Here is a 21,421-nt window from a genome sequence, read left to right as displayed (position 1 = left end):
CTTGTGCTGGCTTGCGGGTGCTGAGGTCACATTTGCTGGGTGAAAGGCTGCAGGCCAGATGGGAGCCAGGCCTGGCAGAGACGGTTTTGGTCAGCAGTGATACCTGCAGTGTTCTCTGCAGTTGGCTTGGGCTGGCCCTGCTCCTGAGAACTCCTGGGTTGTCCCTTCAGGCAACCAGGGAAGGCTCCTTGGAGTAGCAGCATCTCCCCTTACCACTCCCTGACACCAGCTTCCGCCCGACCCAGAGAAGGAGTTTGGGGACAGCCACAGCACGTCCAGGGCTCCCAAGGCAGCTGGCAGAGCCAATGAGGAGACCCCAACACCCATCCGACGGCTGCAGCTCTCCCTGATGTGTGCCACCCGCAGCCCTGGTCCCAGCCGCTCTGCTTCTCAGGGCCTGCCTGCCCAGCCCGGGTGGATGTGGTGCCCAGGCGGGCCCCGGGGACACAACGAGGGCCATTCTCAGAGCCAGGCAGAGCCTGTGGGGCAGTCCTGTCAGTCCCATGTGCAACAGCTGGGATATTGTTTGGGGAGTGCTGGCATCAGGCTGGGGCTTTCCTCCTCTAGCCCTGCCCTCTGGGATGAGCAAGCCCCCAGGGGCCTTCCTGGGTTCCTCTGGTGCACATGCCCTGGAGTTACCCTTCTGAAGGAGGTAGACTTGTCCTCCTGTCCTGGGTGCCTGGGGTCCAGGGGTGTGAATTGGGCTATGTCAAGACATGCTGGGCAGTACTGTGAGGTGGGGGCAGAGGGGAGGAGGTGTCCCAGGAGGAGCCTTCGTGGAGGAGATGATAGTCCAGCATGTTCTGAAGTGGGAGTAGGGTGCGGCAGGAGTTAGGTACCAGAGAATGGGTGAGTCAGGCAGCAGCCTCCACTGTGCCTCGGACACAGGTGGCTGACAGTGTCCACCTTGACTGGCTTTGCACTCCTTCTGAGGTCACAGTTGTGTCCCTTGAAAACTTGGGCAGGAGCACCTGACTGGCCCAGCTTGGGTCAGGCCCTAGGCCCAGCAGTGCGGGAGGCCAGGAAAGTAGGCTTGGGGAGGCTGGCCTCTCCTCCAGTTTGGAGCATGGCAGGGGTTCCGGGGGAGGCTGCTGGGGGGCCTGCGAGCATGTCCAGAGCAGGAATGCTTGGGGTGGTGTGTGCTTTGCTTGTCTGGGCTTATCTGGCCATGGGAAGCTGGTTGTGTGGGTGACGTTCACTGAGCTGTGCACGCATCATTCATGGAGTCTGCGGTGTGAGTCCTTTTGCCGCTCCAGGGTCACAGCCTGCCTCACTGCTCCAGCCCCCTGGCTGAGACCCTTCCTCTGCCCCATGCTCTTCTCAGACAGGAATCCTGTGGAATGTCATCTCTTTGGGGAGGCCGTCTCTGACCCTGTATGCAAAGGCCTGCTCCCACATTATTTTTGGCACCCCACTTTCTTCCCCGTGAAAGCGAATTGTTTGGTGTCTTTCTGTCCCACTACAGTATAGGCCCGGTTCAGACAGAGGCCTCGTCCACTAGGCCTGCGCTACCTCTGCGGAGCCCAGCCAAAGCAGGGGCCAGGCGAATCTTTTGTTAAAAGAACAATGCGCGCTGGGCACAGTGGCTCACGCCTGTAATCCCAGCACTTTTGGGAGTCTGAAGCTGGAGGATCACTTGAGCCCAAGAGTTTGAGACCACCCTGGGCAACATAAGGAGACCCCATCTCTACACAAAATTAACTGGGCGTGGTGGTGTATGCCTGTAGTCCTAGCTACTTGGGAGGCTAAGGTGGGAGGTGGCTGAGGTGGGAGGATCACTTGAGCCTGGGAGGTTGTTGCAGTGAGAGCCATGATCGCGCTACTGGGCAATACAGCAGAACCCAGCCTCAGAAAAAAAAAAAAAAAAGAACAATCCTATGAAACGAAGGCTGTCGTCCAGCAGAGAGGATCTAGGTGCTCAGAGAGGCTAAGGGATTTGCCCAAAGTCCCACAGCCGGGCCCAGGTCTGAGTCTGCCTAGTGAGGAAGAAGGAGTGCATGTCCTTAGGGAACAGAACAGGAGGCAGAGAGGCCCAGAGAGGCGGGGCCCTGGCCAGCTGGAGTGGTTGGTTGTGTACCAGCAGCATCCAGAGCTCAGGCTGGGCGGGGGCACACCAGCTGACACAGGCGGGGAAGCTTCTGGTGCCAGGCGCCTGGTGCCATGTGCCCAGCCTGTGAGATGCTTCCCAGCCTGGCTTCAGCGGCCCCAGACTGGGCTGCAGCCTATCAGTGAGCTCATGCCGGGAGGGGTTGGGCTGTGAGGCCAGAGGCCCCAGCCGCTCACCTGGGCCGGGCTTTCCCTCCCTGCAGGGCCCTTCCCTCCACAGAGCCTCCGGCCTCCCTGCCTGTGCTCCCTCAGCCTCCCTGAGTGCCTGGCCCTGCCTGGTGGGGCCTCTGCCAGCCTTTCCTGGGCCACCCTCCTAGGAGGTGAGGGGCCTTCGCGGGGCGGTCCCCTCTGTCTAAACCCCCACCTTCTCTGACTTGGCTGGAGGGGAATTTTCCTGTGACTCACTCTGCTGGCACTTCCTGTGGTCACCAGGGCAGGGGCTGGGGGACCCGGAGGGGCAGCTCTGTGGTGTGTAGGGTCACTGGGGAAGGGTGGCCCGCCTCCTGATGGGCTGTGATTCCCAGAGGCAGGCTGCAGACCATATTTGGGAAATGCTTGTCTTGCTGGCCGCCTGGGATGGGGGCCCTGAGCCCGGGTGGGCTGCAGGACAGCCCCCGCCCTCCCGCTCCTCTGTGGGGCTCTGGCCCCTAGACCTGCCGCAGTGCCTGTCCTGTCCTGCCTCAGAGCCTGGGACATAGTCCACCATTTTCCTTTTTTTTCTTTTTGTATAGTTTTTCAGCCCCAAAGCAAGAAACGCTCATTCCTGAAAAACAGGAAGAGAAAGTGTCTCCATTGTCTCAGACATCTCTGGTGTCGTCCTGACCCTCTCCTGTCTTTACGTTTCACAGGACGTTTTCTTGAGGCGTGCTTTTCACTTGAGTGCCTTTTTCGTTCTGTTGTAATTGTGGTGTGGACAGTGTTGCAGCCATCCAGGGCCTCTGCCCTCGTGCTCACCTTGGCTCCAATATGACTCCACCTGGGCCTGCCCTCTCCTAGCTGCCCCCGGCCCCTCCCTTGGGCCTTGCTCCTCCTGGCTCCCCACACTCCAGCCTCTGGCCCTTTTAGGGACTGGAGGCTCCTAGCTGCTCTGGAGAAATGGGCTCCCTGCTGATGATGTTCACCCAGGGCAAATGAGCCATGGGGTCTGAATGTCTGATCCTGGGACCTGGGGCAACTACTGCCTACCCAGGCCGCTGCCTGGTATGCCATCGCCCTCTGATGCCAGCCAGGGAGATGGAGCTCAGAGGGGCACTGTCCAGCCCCTGCTCGTATAGGGGAGGAGGGTGGGCCCTAGGGACTTGAAAGAGGCCTCACCCCCACTCCTCTGCCCCAAGGCACAGGCTCCTGCTTCCTGTTTCTGCCCAAGGGGGCGTGGCCCTTTCTTCCTTGTTTCACTCCTTGCAGATGGAGTCCAGAAAGTGGGACTTGGGCCCAAGTGGGGATGGTCACACAGCTATTGGCTGGCCAGAACCCAGGTCCCATTTCCGAGTCAGAGTCTCGACCAGGCTCACATCTAAGACCCCAGGAGACTCCGAGGAGGGACCTTGCAGGGCAGCCCAGAGCTGAGGCCAGGCTGGTGGGGTGGCTGGAGCCCAGTGCCGGTCACTGTCCAGCCGGCCTGGCACTGTTCTCACACCCAGCTTCCCTGTGTGTGAAGTCTGGGGCCCCTGTGGAACCCATGCAGCCATCTGCCGCCCTAGGAGGGGCCGCAGCCCTGGCCTTGTCTCATCCCGTGCCTCCCTCACACCTGCCTTCTGCTGCAACCGACCACACCCTCCAGCCAGGGACCTTCTGTCTCTCTGGGCCCATCCTGCGCCTGGCACCTCGATGGGGCAGCAGCAGGGGCGAGGATGCATGAGTGTGGTGGGAAGCTGCGAGGCCTCCCTGCCTGGGCTCTAGTGTCTCAGCGAGGCTCCGCGCCTGCCCTCGCCACGGCACTCATGCCTGTGATCCCACAGCCTCCTCCAAGTCCCTCTCGGACTGCTTGGCTCCTGGGCCACATGGAGCATGTACCCTGCTCTGCAAGGGTTTGCTGAGGGTGACGAGGCCAGGACAGGGAGGGTGTGCCTCCTGTTTCTTTCCCAGTCTTGGGGAAGGTGTTTGAAGTTTCTAAATTAATTACTGACTTTTTGGATTTTGAGTAGATTGTTAGGGACTCTCCGTCTCATTTTTGTTCATTTTTTTATCCTAAGAAGCTGTCCTTTTTGTCAGATTATTTTCGTGCATCTCAAGAGAGAACCATTTGCTATTTGTTTTAACTTGGCAGCATTGTCGTGATTACTGCCGCTCTCCTTGTGTTGGTCCAGGTAACAGAGTGGCCTTGGGTGGGGCTTTTAGGGGTATCTGAGGGTCATCCCTGGAGTTTTGGTGGTGACAGTGGTCAAGAGGATTTTGAGGTGCTATACAGGTGCAGTTGAAAGGCCAGGATCAGCTGGGCCTTTCTGCTGGGGAACAGGTGGGAACAGTGGAGGCAAAGGCACAATGATCTCACCAAACTCCACTGAGTTCTTTTCCTAGTATCAAAGCTGGGCACCTCCCCAGAGCAGGGCAGGAGCTGGGGAGCCCCTGACGCCCCATGCACATCCTCCTGTTCTCACACCTGTGTCCTCTCTCCCCAGAACGTGCTGGCCAAAGCCCTCTATGACAATGTGGCCGAGTCCCCGGATGAGCTCTCCTTCCGCAAGGGCGACATCATGACGGTGCTGGAGCAGGACACGCAGGGCCTGGACGGCTGGTGGCTCTGCTCGCTGCACGGGCGCCAGGGCATCGTGCCTGGGAACCGCCTCAAGATCTTGGTGGGCATGTATGATAAGAAGCCAGCAGGGCCTGGCCCCGGCCCTCCCGCCACCCCGGCCCAGCCTCAGCCTGGCCTCCATGCCCCAGCGCCTCCGGCCTCCCAGTACACGCCCATGCTCCCCAACACCTACCAGCCCCAGCCCGACAGCGTCTACCTGGTGCCCACTCCCAGCAAGGCTCAGCAAGGCCTCTACCAAGTCCCGGGTCCCAGCCCTCAGTTCCAGTCGCCCCCAGCCAAGCAGACGTCCACCTTCTCGAAGCAGACGCCCCATCACCCGTTTCCTAGCCCGGCCACAGACCTGTACCAGGTGCCCCCAGGGCCTGGAGGCCCTGCCCAGGATATTTACCAGGTGCCACCTTCTGCCGGGATGGGGCATGACATCTACCAGGTCCCCCCGTCCATGGACACACGCAGCTGGGAGGGCACGAAGGCCCCGGCAAAGGTAAGGCTGTCCTGGCACAGTCGTGCAGCCCCACAGGTATAGCCCAGGCCCTGGTTTGTGGGCACAGAAGGGCCCAGCCACCCTCAGTCACCAGCACTCGAGGAGTGGCTGTGTGTTTGGTCTGGGGTCAAAGTGGGAAGTGAGTGTTTGGGGAGTGTTCATTTGTCCGGGGAAGATGGATGTGAATGGACCCAGAGGGGAGATGCTCCGCTGGCCTCAGCCAAGCCGACCCGAGTGGTGGTGTCACCACAGGGAGCAGCCTGTTGAGGCGTTCCAGAGGGCAGGCGGGGCTTGGCACATGGGGTCAGCAGTTGCTGGGTCCCCGCGAGGGAGAGGCCAGCCACTTCATGCTCAGGCTCCCCTGTGCCATCTGGGTTTATGTGTCAGCCTCTAGATGGGGTTCTGGCACATCTTCTGGCTGCCCCTGCCTCCACAGGCCAACCCCTCTCCACTTATGGGACATGCTAGGGGCCAGCGGGTGCGTATGGTGATCTGGATGTGACTCCTGGGAGGATGCTGCCCCTGAGATTGCTAGAGGAGGGCTGCCCTGAGAGCCTCCTGGGCTCTTGCTGATGGGATGCCGGGCCTGGGGACAAGACCTCTGGCCTCCAGACCCTGAGCCCGCTCCCCAAGTCCACAGGGTCCCTGCCTCCCAAGCTCACCTGCCTGTAGGAAGGAGTCAGCACTGGACACTCAGCCCAGGGCTGAGGTGGAGACCTCATTGGTGCCAGCTGGGCAGCGAGTCAGCAGGGAGTTACCCCCACCCCCGCCCATGGGTGGCCTGGTACCCAGGAGGCGTGGCCGGAGGTCATTGGCAGGTGGGGGACTCCAGGAACATGGGCCACCAAGCCTGGCCACCAGGGGAACCTCGGTCACTGGCTCCCACTTCCTGCTCTACCTGCTCCTTCAGCCATCTGGTCAGAGGCGAGTCTGGCTGGCGTGGGGCTGCCTGGGTGGGGCTGCTCCCAAACTGGCTTTAGCAAGAGGAGCAGGGTCCTGTTATCCCCTGGGGAGGCAGCAGGGAGCAGTGTCCTGTGGGGGAGCCTCAGGCCACGGTCCACGTATACCCATACCCCACACAGATGAACACACGTGCATGATACCTGTACCCCACAGATACGAACACCCATGCACACACTATATGCACGAACACACACATGCGCTACATGAATATGCATGAATACTTGCAGATATCTGCATCCCATACCCCATAAATGGACACAGGTATATGCCCACACATGCGCACTTCATAATGCATGAACATGCGCACACCCAAACCCCATATGTATAAACACACATGCATACACACCCCACAGACAGACACGTGTACGTCCACACATACAAAGTGTGTGCACCCACCAGTATCCCACGGACATACAAATGTATGTGCATATGCACACGCACACACAGTCCACACTGCACACACCCCAAGGTCAGGCACACCCCCTCCCCTCCTCTCCCACCTTTGCAGTGAAGCTTGTCCTGGTGCAGCTGAAAGCCCTGTGGGCTGAGGAGCAGCAGCGAGACCCCCAGACAGAGCCTGGCCTCGAGGCTGTGTTTTGGTAGCTGTTCTGTTTCCCTCTCCGGCAAGGGGCCTGCTCTCAATTGCATCAGGGGCTCAACCAGCTGGGTCCTTCTCTGCCCGTGCCCACTGGTAGAGCTGCCCAGACCTGTGCCCCAAGGGCCCTGACCTGGCTGATGGCCCAGGAAGGAGAGCCCTGCGTCCTGGGCCTGGCTGCTCTCCCCCAGGAAACCTCCCCCAGTCTTGATTGTGTCTGCTTGTATTTTATGATCACAAAAGCAATGCTTGTTTGCTGTAGAAAGTGCATTATGTATGGAAAAGTCTGGAGATGAAATTTTCCAATCAAGGTAATCACTGGGAAATTCCGGCATATTTTGTCTAGCATCTGCCCTGTGTTTCACAGATTTGTACATGTAGTTTTGCATTTCAAAGTTGTAAATCCAACATTAGATATCAAAAGCATTTTGTTGCATTGTTGAAGCTTGTCCCTGAGCTGCCTTGGACTTTGCTGGGTTGCCCCCTCTGCTGGGGTGGGCCCTGGGCAGTTTCCAATTGCTCGTGTCTTCATTACAGTGGCACAGCGGTAACACCTGGCTGCGGGACATCTGTGTCTGAACCTCCAGGTCCTCCCCTCTAAGCCTCAGGCCTGCCCCTCAAATGCCTGGGAAACTGAGTCTCCCAGTTCCAGGGTAGTGGTTGGCTGGGCTGAGAAGGAGCCCTTGCCAGGACTTTGTGTGGGCGGGAGGGACACTGGCTCTCAGGAAGCCAAGAGGGTGAGTGACAAGGGTGGTGGCCAGGAGGGTCAGAACCCTGGGGCCTGGAGCAGGGTCCAGTGGGTGCTAAGGTGGGAGCCTGGTGGCCCGTATGGCTGGGGGAGAGGTGAGGGCCACACTGGCACCGAGACTCTTTGGGCCGGGTGTGGGCTGTAGGAATCTGAGGGCAGAGGCTCTTTCATGGGCAGATGGGACCCCCAGGGGAAGGCGTCTGTGGGAGGTCACTCAGGTAGTGCCCCTGCTCAGTGCCCAAGGAGACAGCCGTGGCCTGAGGTCAGGCGTGCACGTGGTCCTGTTGGGCCTGTGTTTCACCCTCCTCGCCCTAGAAGCTTCATCTTGCCCCAGGCTCCCCTGTGCTCTGGGACCTCAGGCCGGGGTGCCTGGAGCTGGGGAGGGAGGGGAGCGGGCTGTGGTGCTGGCCCCTCAGGCCACCATGACCCAGCTCGGGTGAGCCCTTCACGCTTGGGTGTGTCCTGGTGGCCGTGGTCACAGCGTTCCTGTGGTGCTCCATTTCCCGAGGAGGAAACGAGGCTCCTGGATTGGGACCTGGGGGTGCCAGAGCCGGGAGCCAGCCCAGGTCAGGGGTGACACCCATTTTGCAGAAGGGGGAGACCAGCCACTGAGCTCCAGGGCGGGGGCCCACCTTGTCCCCTTCCTCCGACCTGACACTGGCCACTGGGGCCCTGACTGGGAGGCTGGGATGTATTCCTGAGTTCGCTTGTCCCCCCGCTTGATGCCTGATCGTAGGGGAGGAGAGCGGCCGCACCCTGGCCCTGGGGCTGCCTGGTTTCTGTGCGTGCACCTGGCAGTGGGCCTGTGCTGTGTTTTCTCTGCATCGTATGAGGCGTGTGTGTCAGAGACCGTGTGGGTCTTATGTCAGTGTCTGTGCCTCTGTCCCTTCCTCCTGGGCTCTGGCTGTGTTGCCCTAACCCCCGGGGGACCTCCACGGCCTGCTAGTGGGGTCTCAGGTGTGCAGCAGGGTGGGCTGTGATTAGCAGTGGGGCTGAGTCATTCCCCTAAAGAGCTTTTCCCCCTGGTGGCTGCGTTGCTCTGTTTTTCTAATAGAAACATTTGGTCACTGTGGCTGCCTACTGCCACCCGACTCAGCTCCAAGAGTGGCAGGCGGCCATTTGCCTGGGGAGGCAGGCCTGGGTCCAGCTGCACCCCTGGGCCTCACCGCGTGAGGTTGGGACGGCCACCAGCGGGGTGCTCTTGTAGGATGCTCATCCCTCCTGCTGGTGCTGGGTCCTAGCTGAGCCTTGAGGCTGGGTCCCTACCTGCCTTTGGGAGGCTGGGAGGCCTGGAGAAGCCTCGGGCCGTGCCTCGAGGCCCAGCCAACCTGCCACGTCCCTCCGCCCCGCCTGCCCCGCTGTTGGCAGGTCCCTGCATCTAAAAATAGTTCTGGAGGAGACTCAAGTCTGGGGCGCGTGGAGGGAGATGAGTCTGGAGAGGCGGCCGCCAAATCCACTACCAGACGCACTGGAAGGGGGCGGGGACACCCCACAGAGGCCCCCAGCTGGGGCTCTGCTACCAGGCGTGCTGGAGACCTAGTGGGCCCAGCTCTGCTGCGCTGCGGGGGGCTCTGCTAGGCCTGGGGCTGCTGGGGGGCGCTGGGAACCTCTGCCACCTCCATGCCCAGCGCCCCCCTCACAGCACCCTCAGCGAGCAGGGCTGGCTGCCTGCCTGCATTGGGAGGGCCTCTAGGGGTTCAGGGGCACTGGGCCTGGGGGAGGGGCTGCTTTGGCGCTGCTGCCCTGGGGGATGTGCGGGGAGGCCCTTAGTCAACCCTGTCCCAGACATCCCCTTTGATGAGGGAACAAAAGGTCTTTCAGTGGAGAGAGCTGAACAGGGAGCCTGGTGGTGGAGGCGTGTGGGCGCAGTGTGCCCGGGGGTTGGAGAATCCCACCAGGGAGGCCTTGTCCTCCCCAAGGCAGGGAGGCCTTCGGGGAAGGAGGCTGCCTGGCATGGCCCCTACCTGCTTCAGGCTGGTGCTGGTGAGGGGCACTGTGGCCCTGGGCAGGCCCTTGTGCTGCCTGCCTCTGCACCATGCGGGCCTTGGCCGCCCTGGGCTCTGGGTCACGGTAAGAGCACCTGGGGAGGGGAGGGCTGGCCCTGGACCCACCTCCCCCACTAAGCCTCATCCTTTCAGGTCGCTGGGGATCTTACCTGCTGCAGGCAGCTCCCCCGGGGCAGGCGCAGCAGGGAGGGGGCCTTGGTCCCAGCTGCTGCCCCCCTCAGCACACACCCAACCTGCCCCTCTGGCCCTGTCCTCCAGAGTCTCCCCATGCTGTGCTGTGGGGCAGGGGGTGCTAGGCTCTGTCTGGTCCTGGGCTGGACGCAGTCTCCTGCTGGGCCAACCCTTCTGAGGAGGCTACACCTAGGTGGTGTGGGCAGCAGGCTCTGAGGCCTCCGACGTGGCCTCTTGTCCTGTGGGGCTGGGCTAGGCGCCCCAGTCACGGGGGGTTCCTTGCCTGTGGGTAGTGCCCTCCAGAGCCAGGGCCTCAGCCCCTCACCCCACCGGTGTCATCAGCTCATACCCATGCTCCTCTGTGGAGCCTTCTGGGTCAGCAGGCTGCAGAGACGTTGGTGTCTTGGCCCAGGACGAGGCAGCTCTGAATAAAACCCAGGGTTCTTGCTGTCCCTGGCACTGCGTTCTGCTAGAGGAAGGTCAGATGGTGCAGAGGGGGTGAGAACTGGCGTCCTTGGGGAGCCGTGTCCCTTCCACCTCGTGTGCCCTGCCCACCTCCCAAAAGGAGGTGGCTCTCAGGTGTGAGTGGAGCCTCCCTGAGGGCCGGTTCGAGGGCAGCAGTGAAGTCGGCTCTCTGCCCCCAGGTGGTGGTGCCCACCCGCGTGGGGCAGGGCTATGTATACGAGGCCGCCCAGCCGGAGCAGGACGAGTACGACATCCCGCGACACCTGCTGGCCCCAGGGCCACAGGACATCTATGATGTGCCCCCGGTTCGGGGGCTGCTTCCCAGCCAGTATGGCCAGGAGGTAGGTGTGGGGTGCGCAGCCGGGGGAGGGCAGGGCTGCAAGTCTGTGCCTCTGCTTGGCCCTGGGCCAGGAGCTGCATCTTCTCAGCCCCGGCCAGGCCTGGGGGCGGTGCTGCGGGGTTCCCACCTTTCCCATTCCCCCAAGTGGCCCTGGCGCCGTTAACCCTGCACTGTTTCTGCCCCCAGGTGTATGACACACCCCCCATGGCTGTCAAGGGTCCCAATGGCCGAGACCCATTGCTGGAGGTGTATGACGTGCCCCCCAGCGTGGAGAAGGGCCTGCCACCATCCAACCACCACGCGGTGAGCAAATGCCAGGGCCAGGCTGAGGCCGTGGGGTGTCTGGGTGTGTGTACTGGGGTGCTGACCAGTGTCTGCAGGGCTGGGAGTGGCGAGCAGGAAGAGACTGGCTCCAGACCCTGGTTCTAGATGGTTGACAGATGAGGAAATCAAGCTGTCTTCTCAGGTTCTTTGTCTGCAGAACCGCCTGTTTCGAGGCCTCCGTGAGCTCCTGAGAGGGTATCCGCGAGGTGACCACAGGGTGTGTCATCTCACCCGGGATACTTCCAAGAGTGAAGGCGGGACTAGTAATTATGTGGGGGCATCAGGGACAAACCAGCACTGTCCTGGGCAAACCAGAATTTGGTCCCCTGATAATACACACAGAGCTCAGGCGCACACCTGCTGCAGAGTAGAAAGTTCACACGTGGTGGTGATGAGGTGGCGGCGGCGGTGATGGTTATGAAATCATGATAGGATGGTGGTGGCAGTGGCAGTATCACAGCTAACTTTTCAGTGAGTGTCTGCAGCGACACAATTAAGTGAATTAACACGTGCAGTTCTTTGGGAGGAAGCTCTCCCACCTTCAGGCACAGGGGTGGTCACCTGGCTCCAGAGCCAGCTCGTCCCAGAGCTGTCATGGATAGGAATTGTGAAGGATGTGTGCGCTGGGGCTGTGTGTGTGTGTGTGTGTGTATGCCTGTGTGTGTGTCTGTGTGTCTGTGTACGTGTGTGCCTGTGTGTGCGTGCCTCCGCGTTTGTATGTGTGCCTGTGTGTGTGTGCGCCTCTGTGTGTGCGCACGCGTGCGTGTGTGTCTGTGTGTGTGTGGCTGGGTGCTGCCCCCAGTCCCTGGGGCGGGCAGATGGACGCACAGACAGTCTTGACCGCCACTTGTCCCCCAGGTCTACGACGTTCCTCCATCAGTGAGCAAGGATGTGCCTGACGGCCCACTGCTGCGTGAGGAGACCTACGACGTGCCCCCCGCCTTCGCCAAGGCCAAGCCCTTTGACCCGGCCCGCACCCCACTGGTCCTGGCTGCGCCCCCTCCAGACTCCCCGCCAGCCGAGGATGTGTATGACGTGCCTCCCCCGGCTCCTGACCTCTACGACGTGCCCCCTGGCTTGCGGCGGCCTGGCCCAGGCACCCTGTACGATGTGCCCCGTGAACGGCTGCTTCCTCCTGAGGTGGCTGATGGTGGCGTGGTCGACAGTGGTGTGTATGCGGTGCCTCCCCCAGCTGAACGTGAAGCCCCGGTGGAGGGCAAGCGCCTGTCGGCCTCCAGCACCGGCAGCACACGCAGCAGCCAGTCCGCGTCCTCCTTGGAGGTGGCAGGGCCGGGCCGGGAACCCCTGGAGCTGGAAGTTGCCGTGGAGGCCCTGGCACGGCTGCAGCAGGGTGTGAGCGCCACCGTTGCCCACCTTCTGGACCTGGCAGGCAGCGCCGGTGGGACTGGGAGCTGGCGTAGCCCCTCTGAGCCACAGGAGCTGCTGGTGCAGGACCTGCAGGCTGCTGTGGCCGCAGTCCAGGGTGCCGTCCAAGAGCTGTTAGAGTTTGCCCGCAGCGCCGTGGGCAATGCTGCCCACACATCTGACCGTGCCCTGCACGCCAAGCTTAGCCGGCAACTGCAGAAGATGGAGGACGTGCACCAGACGCTGGTGGCACATGGTCAGGCCCTCGACGCTGGCCGGGGAGGCTCTGGAGCCACCCCTGAGGACCTGGACCGGCTGGTGGCCTGCTCGCGGGCTGTGCCCGAGGACGCCAAGCAGCTGGCCTCCTTCCTGCACGGCAATGCCTCATTGCTCTTCAGACGGACCAAGGCCCCTGCCCCGGGGCCTGAGGGGGGTGGCACCCTGCATCCCAACCCCACTGACAAGACCAGCAGCATCCAGTCACGGCCCCTGCCCTCACCCCCTAAGTTCACCTCCCAGGACTCGCCAGATGGGCAGTACGAGAACAGCGAGGGGGGCTGGATGGAGGACTATGACTACGTCCACCTGCAGGTGGGTGCTGCCTGCCCAGCCCTGGCTCCTCTTCTGCCACGCTGGGCTCCTGTGCTTAGGGGGAGATTTGTTGTCAGCTGGGGCCTGGTCCCTGGCAAGGCCCTGCACCCTCCTCTCACTTTGACCTTCCTCACCCCACATTGGCCCCATGTGCTAGGGTGGCCATGTCATCGAGTCCTTCGTTGAGTCCCTCGGGCTGGTATCTCTGGTGACCAGCAGTGGTGACTCTGTTCTGTGTGGGGAGACGGATCTGCAGAAATGTGCACACACACAAAGATGCTCTGAGCGTGGGGGAGCAGCAGGAGGCAGTGGGAGGTGGCTGGGACTGCTCCTCCCAGGCTGGGCCCTGGAGCAGAGGCCTGGGTGCTAGCCGGGTGGGAGTCCTGGTGAGGAACATTCCAGGCTGAGCTCGGCCAGAGAGGCATGCAGGGGCAGGGACCAGGTGGCCAGGCCTTTAGGCCAAGGGGGAGGGATTGGGTTTGATTCCTGGTGTGGGAACCTGGGAAGGCAGGGTGGAGCTTGCGGCCTTTCTGCGGGTGCCCCACCCTCTGCCCAGTCTGTTCCTGGGCTGGCAGGCGGTGAAAGGGGCTGCCAGGGCCGCTTCCTAGGAAGCCACCTTCTGTGTGTGTCCCTGCGTGTGCCAGCCTGGGTATGTGTATGTGGGGCTGTGTCCCCACATGGGCCAGCCTTGGGGGTGGGGAGTGGGCGTGTCCCTGCATGTGCCAGCCTGGGGGGCTGTGTCCCCACATGTGCCAGCCTGGGGGTGTGTGTGTATGTGTGTCTGCCCCTGCACGTGCCAGTCTGTGTGTGTGTCCACGTGTGCGTGTGCGCATATGCGCGTGTAGCACCACCTGGTGGCCACTCAGCTCACTGCGCCCCCGACAGGGCTGGCCTGTGCTTCTGGCTCAGAAGAGAACTGGCCTCAGCGCAGCCCCTGTCTCTCCCCTCCAGGGGAAGGAGGAGTTTGAGAAGACCCAGAAGGAGCTGCTGGAAAAGGGCAGCATCACGCGGCAGGGCAAGAGCCAGCTGGAGCTGCAGCAGGTGAGGCCCCGGAGCAGAGCAAGGCCCAGCCTTGCCCGCTGACCCCCTGAGCCCCCAGCTCTTGCCCCGCAGGGCCGACCCCGGGTCCCCAGCTTCTCACGTTGTCTGACAGTGCTCAGAGCTGGGCCCGGCCCGCCACCCCCGTGCCTCCTGACCATCTTCATCTTTTCACTTGGTTTATTTTAAAGTTTTCCAGAGTAATTGGTGGAGACATTTAGGGAGTTAGAGAGTGGGGTGAGAGCAGAAAATAGACCCCTCACAGCTGCCATAGGCTCGGCACGGGGCTGGCTCTGCCCTGCTCCTTCTTCCAAGTTGCTCCCCACATGTCCGGGATAGTGTCCTGTGGGCATTTGACTCTTCTGCCCCAGCATCTGCCATGGCATTAAGCATTCTTTGTGGATTCTTTCAAAGACCACATAGCATCTATTGAATGTTTGTATTGTAGTCACACTTCCTTAGTATTATTTTATTTTTTTGAGACAGAGTCTTGTTCTGTCACACAGGCTAGAGTACAGTGGTGCGATCTCGACTCACTGCAGCCTCAACCTTCTGGGCTCAAGCGGTTCTCCTGCCTCAGCCTCCCCAGTAGTTGGGATTACAGGCGCCTGCCACCACACCTGGCTGATTTTTATATTTTTTATAGAGACAAAGGTTTCACCACATTGCCTAGACAGGTCTCAAACACCTGGGCTCAAACGATCCACCTGCCTTGGCCTCCCAAAGTGCTGGGATTACAGTGTGAGCCACCCCATCTGGCCCCTTATTATAAATATACTGCTGTGTTTATATGCAGACATATGAATAGAATTCTCCTCATATTTTGAATCATTTCCTGAGGGTAGGAAAGAGGTATGTAAAAAAACACTAAGGGAGCTTTATTCTGATTATGAAGATAATTTTAAAAGTGAAAATACAGGATAGCATGAAGTGAACCTAAAAATATCACCCGTCAAGTCTCCCTCACCCACCTTCTGGGCACCATGGCAGAGGCAGGGACCTGAGACCCATGACGCACAGCGGTGAGGCTGCAGCCGCCTCGTGAGAGCTCAGTGACAATCACTGAAAAGTGGAAGGTGCCTGGGAAGTACCTGGCACATAGAGACACTCAGGAGAGGCTAGACATTGACGTCTCAGAACGGTGGCAGGGTGGCAGGGGGTGGGGGCTGAGAAATTACCTAATAGGTACAGTGTACCCACATAACAAAACCACACCTGCACCCCTGTTAAATCTACTAAAGAAAACACCCAAGAAAAGAATAAATGTCACACCTGTAATCCTAACACTTTAGAAGGCTGAGGCAGGAGGATCACTTGAGGCCAAGGGTTTGAGACCAGCCAGGCCACATAGTAAGACCCAAGTCTCTATATATTAATACAAATTGTGGCCAGGCACAACGGCTCACACCTGTAATCCCAGCACTTTGGGAGGCCAAGGCGGGCAGATCACTTGAGGTTACGCGTTTGAGACCAGCCTGGCCAACATGGCAAAACCCCATCTCTACTAAAAATACAAAAATTAGCTGGCATGGTGGCACACGCCTGTAGCCCCAACTACTTGGGAAGCCGAGGCAGGAGAATCATTTGAACTCAGGAGGTGGAGCTTGCAGTGAGCCGAGATTGCACCATTGTAGTCCAGCCTGGGCAACAGGGTGAGATTCCGTCTCAAAAAAAGAAAAAAAAAAAAATTGTTTTAAAAACCTCCTGGGTGCCGAGGCGGGCAGATCACCTGAGGTCGGGAGTTCGAGACCAGCCTGACCAACATGGAGAAACCCCATCTCTACTAAAAATACAAAACAATTAGCCGGGCATGGTGGCACATGCCTGTAATCCCAGCTACTTGGGAGGTTGAGGCAGGAGAATCGCTTGAACCCAGGAGGCGGAGGTTGCGGTGAGCCGAGATCGCACCACTGCACTCTAGCCTGGGCAACAAGAGCGAAACTCCGTCTCAAACAAAAAAAACCTCCTGAAATATCAACAATATATAGGTCTATATCTGTCTAGAGAGAGAACTCTGTGGGATGGCCTTGTTTTCAGAAGTGCTCATGTACTTTATCCGTCCTCTGTGTGCCTCCAGCGCTGACTTCACCAGTCCCCTGCTATTGGACACTTAGGCTGTTCCCAGAGTTTTACTTTTGTGAACAATGCTGTGATGAATACTAGTCTTTGCACGTATCGGATGAATCACTTAGGTAACTTGCTAGAAGCTGGATTAAAGGGCAAGAATATATGTGAAGAACTCTAAAGATGTAGAATTCCAAGGCCAAGGACATGAAGTCCATGTTAAATGCAAGCCCATGAAGACTTACTGATGAGAACATCTGTTTGCCCCATTTTTGTATTGGTGAATCTGAAATCTCCACCCACAAAGTGTCTAATAGGAGAGTATTGGTTCAATAAAGTATGGACATTTGTGCAGTGGAATATTATATAACTGTTAAGAGTTGTCAAAGAATAAAAAGGGCTGGGTGCAGTGGCTCATGCCTGTAATCCCATCACTTTGGGAGGCAGAGGCGGGAGGATCATCTGAGGTCAGGAGTTTGAGACCAGCCTGGCCAACATGGTGAAACCCCATCTTTACCAAAAATACAAAAATTAGCCAGGGGTGGTGGCGCAGGCCTGTAATCCCAGCTGAGGCAGGAGAATCGCTTGAACCCAGGAGGTGGAGGTTGCAGTGAGCCGACATCGTGCCACTTCACTTCAGCCTGGGCGATAGAGCAAGACTCCATCTCAAAAAAAAAAAAAAAAAAAAAAAAATGATTAGCCTGGGTGACAGAGCAAGACTCCTTCTTTATAAAAATAAAAATAGTATTGAAAAAAAAAAAAAAACCACAGAGCTTGTTGCCTGTGCTCTCTCAGGGCTCACTGCAGCCTCGACTTCCCAGACTCAAGTGATTCACCTGCCTCAGCCTCCCAAAGTGCTGGGATCACAGGCATGGGCCACCTCACCCTGCCTCACCAGAGCTTTTCAAAGAAAAAAAGCGGAGTATGTATCTCACTGGCTAAGAGAACGGAGAGATGAAGGATTTCACCAAGTGGCTGTCTAAGGGGGACAGTGTGAGGTTCTAAGTGTTAGGAAGGGGAGGTTTCCTATTGGTTTTGCTCATTGTGGCTTGGATCTTTGCGCCTAGGGTGGGACAGAGTTTACCTGTCCTGAGTCTGGGTGTGGCTGGTCACTTCCGGAGCCAGAGCGGCTCTAGTGAGGACACATCGTCCGTCCCCTTCAGCTGACTCCTAGGCACTGGAGTGGAAATGTTAACTTTCATGTGTGGTTCTGGAAGGTGATTTAGCAGAGGTTGTATTTAGGGGCATTGGATTACAGGTGGCATCTTCCTTTTTTCTGTTTGATATATTTGAATCTTTTTATAATGTGTACGTTACTTTTGAACTGAGGAGAAAATTTTTTTAACTTTCCATTTCGAAATACTCATAGATTCACAGGAAGTTGCAAAGATAGGGCCGAGGGGTCCCCAGCGCCCTTCAGCCAGTTTCCCCAGTGCCACGTCTCGAGTCACATGAGACAGTGCCCAAGCCAGGACGGTGACCCCCTACCCCCGGCAGCCACTTTCTGTTGTCCATCTTGTCATTTCAAAAACGTTCAGGGCACGGAGTCTGACCTTTTGAGATTGGTGGAAAGGTAACTGAACAGCCTCCAGAAGGCTTGCCATGGCTCCTGGTCCCGTCCCCAGGAGAGGAGACTGCCCATTTCCCCGCAGTCCCATGCACTCTGACTAGTGGCCCTTTTAGAGAAGCCCAGCCCAGGGTGCCCAGGTCTCGGCCTGTGGTTCCAACTCGCCCGAGAGCCTAACCCTGCTCCTGCTTCCCTCCTGCCCCAGCTGAAGCAGTTTGAACGACTGGAACAGGAGGTGTCGCGGCCCATAGACCACGACCTGGCCAACTGGACACCAGCCCAACCCCTGGCTCCGGGGCGAACAGGCAGCCTGGGGCCCTCGGACCGGCAGCTGCTGCTCTTCTACCTAGAGCAGTGTGAGGCCAACCTGACCACACTGACCAACGCCGTGGACGCCTTCTTCACCGCCGTGGCCACCAACCAGCCGCCCAAGATCTTCGTGGCACACAGCAAGTTCGTCATCCTCAGCGCCCACAAGCTGGTGTTCATCGGGGACACACTGTCACGGCAGGCCAAGGCTGCTGACGTGCGCAGCCAGGTGACCCACTACAGCAACCTGCTGTGCGACCTCCTGCGCGGCATCGTGGCCACCACCAAGGCTGCTGCCTTGCAGTACCCATCGCCTTCCGCTGCCCAGGACATGGTGGAGAGGGTCAAGGAGCTGGGCCACAGCACCCAGCAGTTCCGCCGCGTCCTAGGCCAGCTGGCAGCCGCCTGAGGGTGGTGACCCCAGGAGGGAGGCAAGGGAGGGGCGCGGTGGTCCCAGCTCCCTGGCTCCCATCTCAAGAGTCGCTGTGCCACAAGCTTAGGGACAGGACCCCAGCTCTGCCTCGGTCCTGGTGCCCTGGATGCCCAGGAATCTGTATATATTTATGGCCGGGCAGGGTGTGGGGCCATGCCTCCTCAGGAGCCGTAGTCCAAGGGCCGGCCAGTGGCCTTCCCCAGCATGCACCACGGGCCCGGGGTGGGTCACCAGGCAGGGGGCTGGCGTGTGAGGGCCCCACAGCCTGCAGGACCTCGTGCTGCCCCGAGGGCTGAGCCTGGCCCCACGAGGGTGCCATGTCCCCTGACAGGGCCAGTGCAGTTTGGTGTGTCCTCCGCCTTACCAGGAGAAGAACGTGAAGAACTATTTTTCATTATTGGTTTTCCAATCATTTGACTAATAGTCTCCATTTAAATAAAGTTTTTAAAATGAAGAGCAGCTGCCTGAGGGTGGCAGATGAGAGCAGCCTGGGGTGGGTGACGGTTCTGGGGAAGGCACCCGGGGGCAAGGGCCATGCGTGGCATCTCCCAGGAGGGCTCTCCAGAAGAAAACCAAGGAACGCCGAGGCTGGGTGTCTCGCAGGCGGGGTGAGGCCTGCAGCTGGCCACAAGGCCCTGGGAGCCAGGGCAGAACCTGGGCCCAAGAAAGAGGGCAATTTTGGAGCTGCAGGGTCTGGGGCCCAGAAAGCACAGCCTGGGCGTGGCCCCCTCGAGCCCCAGGGAGCTGCCACAGTGAGCACCTGGCCATGCCCACAGCTGGCATCTGGAGCGAGGGCAGATTGGGGCAGGAACAGCTGCAGAAGGGGACAGGTTCCTGTGAGCCGAGGGCACCGCCGGGGGCTGCATCCAGAGCTCTGCTTAAAAGAATCTCATCCCAGCCTGCGGAACTCCCGAAACACATGGAATTATACACGGACCTGGCCTCTGAGTTGGGAGGGAGGGCCTTGGAGAAGACCCTTGCCCTGGGCAAGTGTGTTCCCCCGTGGCTCCCCCGCCCCAGCAGCCTGCAGCCCAGATGGAAGCTCCAGGGTGCCTGGAACTCCTGGTGCTGCTCCCAGCCCTGACCGTTCTGCATATGAACGTGGGCCTTGGTTTCCCCATCTGTATGAAGAAGGGAGTAGTTCTGGGTGATCGCAAGCCCTCCTGATCTTACCTCTGCAGAGGTTGTCCCCGTGACAGCATCTGTCCCCCCAGCTCAGCCACATCATGCTCAGCCCACCTGCCTTGGTGAGGACACAGAAGTAAAGGTGTATGCAGTTGCTCTCAGTGGCTTTATTTGTGTTTTACGCAGATGCGGGGTGGGGCGTGGGTTCTCGGCCTCCACACCTTCCCAGGCATGAATTTGATGATGCGGGCATCCACGCCCAGTGACAACGGGAGGTGCTGGTGCTCCTCCAGGACACAATGCCCTCCAGGGTCCAGGCTCCATTGTGGCAGGCAAGGGCTGTCGGAGTCACCCTGCAGGAAGGAGAGGAGGTGTCTCCAGGCCTGAACGGGGTGCCAGGGCCTGGGAGACCCTAACCTGGCAGAGTCCAGGGAGGGGTGCAGAGAAATGGCAAGTGTGGGTGCAGGGGCTGTGCCAGAGTCCTGAGGCCTGGGTTCACGTGGCAGCCCCAACTCTGCCATGCACACTCCTGGAGGGAGCTGGGGCAAGTGGCTTTCATCCGTGCCGGGGCGCCATTCATCCCATGAGCTGACGCTTCCAGCTCAGAGGGCTGGGGAGAGGAGAAAGTCCCCAGGCAGCCTCGCCTGCCTGGTTCAGGAAGCTGTGAGCCTGAGTCCTGGCCCTTGTAAGGCCTAGGGAAGGAGGGCAGAGAGGAGTGGGGATCCCAGGCCTCCATAAGTGGACTGGAGAGTGCTGGAGTACATTGAGAAAGGAACAGGAATGGGACTGGACAGGTGAGACTATGGAGACGGATGGAGAATAGCCTGTGGCACGTGGTGATTTTTAATGATTATCTTTCCACGTTTTTCTACAATGAGCAAAACTTTTATCATCGAAGACACCTGTCAGGGTGCTTTGAGGAGCTTTACTAATTGGGAAGGAAAAAGCTGGGAGAGGCAGGTGCCCATGGGCCCTGGCAGCCAAGGGTGCAGGGCAAGGCCCAGGCCAGCTGGGCAGGGGTCCTTGTGCCCACCCACCTCCTCTCCCAGAGGCGGGTGTGTCCCATCGTGGTGTCACGAGCCACCTCCTCTGCCTGCCTGTGTAGCCTTGCGTTAGCCATCCTCAGCACCTGGATGGCCTCCGGGTGAGAGCCAAGGTCAGACGCCCCGGCTACCACACGGTCCCGGCCACCACATGGTCCCAGCCACCACACGGTCCCGGCCACCACATGGTCCCAGCCACCACACGGTGGCTCTTCCTGGAGAGTGAGGGTGGCAGACGGTGCCTGGGCTCGTGGGGGTGCCTGGGAAGTGAGCCAGTCGGGGTGAGCCCCGCTTGGCCACTCAATCTCATGGTGATCTCAGGGCATCCCTTTCTCAGGGTCTCAGTTTCCCCACCTGCACAGTGAGGGCACAGGACCTCCCAGGTTTCCCCAAGCTGCCATCCGGGTGGCCTGCGAAGGTGGCGGTGGGGTGCATGGCGTGGGGTGGGCGTCTCCTGCAGAGGCAGCTCTGCCTGTGGCCGGGGGATGGGGGTGCTGGTTCCCCAGCCTGCAGTTCATTTCTCACCCTTCTCCTGTTGGTTGCAGGGTGTAGTTGGGGTTGGGAAGGGGAATGAGTGTCATTCCCTGACCCCTAGTGGGCCCCAACTCTCCGAGCTCAAGCCTCACCTGACCCCTGGTGGGCAGCGGTGACCACCCAGTCCTCGCTGATGTAGCCCCCGCAGAAGTGGAAGCCAGCTTTGTACTGGGAGGATTGGAGGACTGGCAACTCCCACAAGGGCAGAAGGGACCCGCGGGGCGAGGGCTGTGTAATCCTAGCACTTTGAGAGACTGAGGCAGGAGGATCACTTGAGGCCAAAGTTCAAGACCAGTTGGGCTACATAGTGAGACCCAAGTCTCTACTTATATATTAATAAAAATTGTTTTAAACTTCCCCCCACCTCTAGCCTGCCCACCACCCAGGGTCCCCCC

The 21,421-nt window shown here is 59.5% G+C and overlaps 1 protein-coding gene across 4 annotated transcripts in view; it reads left to right on the top strand.

Moving 5' to 3' along the window:
• The window catches only part of BCAR1 (BCAR1 scaffold protein, Cas family member), a 37,059-nt gene extending 18,281 nt beyond the window's left edge, over positions 1–18,778 (top strand). For all 4 annotated transcript variants that reach the window (XM_024233190.3, XM_024233191.3, XM_054534145.2 and 1 more), the window contains 6 exons: positions 4,725–5,345; positions 10,473–10,634; positions 10,820–10,936; positions 11,816–12,913; positions 13,865–13,954; positions 17,788–18,778. In XM_024233190.3, coding sequence (XP_024088958.2) covers positions 4,725–5,345; positions 10,473–10,634; positions 10,820–10,936; positions 11,816–12,913; positions 13,865–13,954; positions 17,788–18,300 — 2,601 coding nt within the window. In that variant the 3' untranslated portion in view covers positions 18,301–18,778. The remainder of the gene's footprint in view (positions 1–4,724; positions 5,346–10,472; positions 10,635–10,819; positions 10,937–11,815; positions 12,914–13,864; positions 13,955–17,787) is intronic.
• Positions 18,779–21,421: the final 2,643 nt, after the last annotated feature.

The sequence above is a fragment of the Pongo abelii genome, chromosome 18, assembly GCF_028885655.2.
Source record: "Pongo abelii isolate AG06213 chromosome 18, NHGRI_mPonAbe1-v2.0_pri, whole genome shotgun sequence".
Classification (NCBI taxonomy): domain Eukaryota; kingdom Metazoa; phylum Chordata; class Mammalia; order Primates; family Hominidae; genus Pongo; species Pongo abelii.
This window is presented reverse-complemented; position numbering and strand designations above follow the sequence as displayed.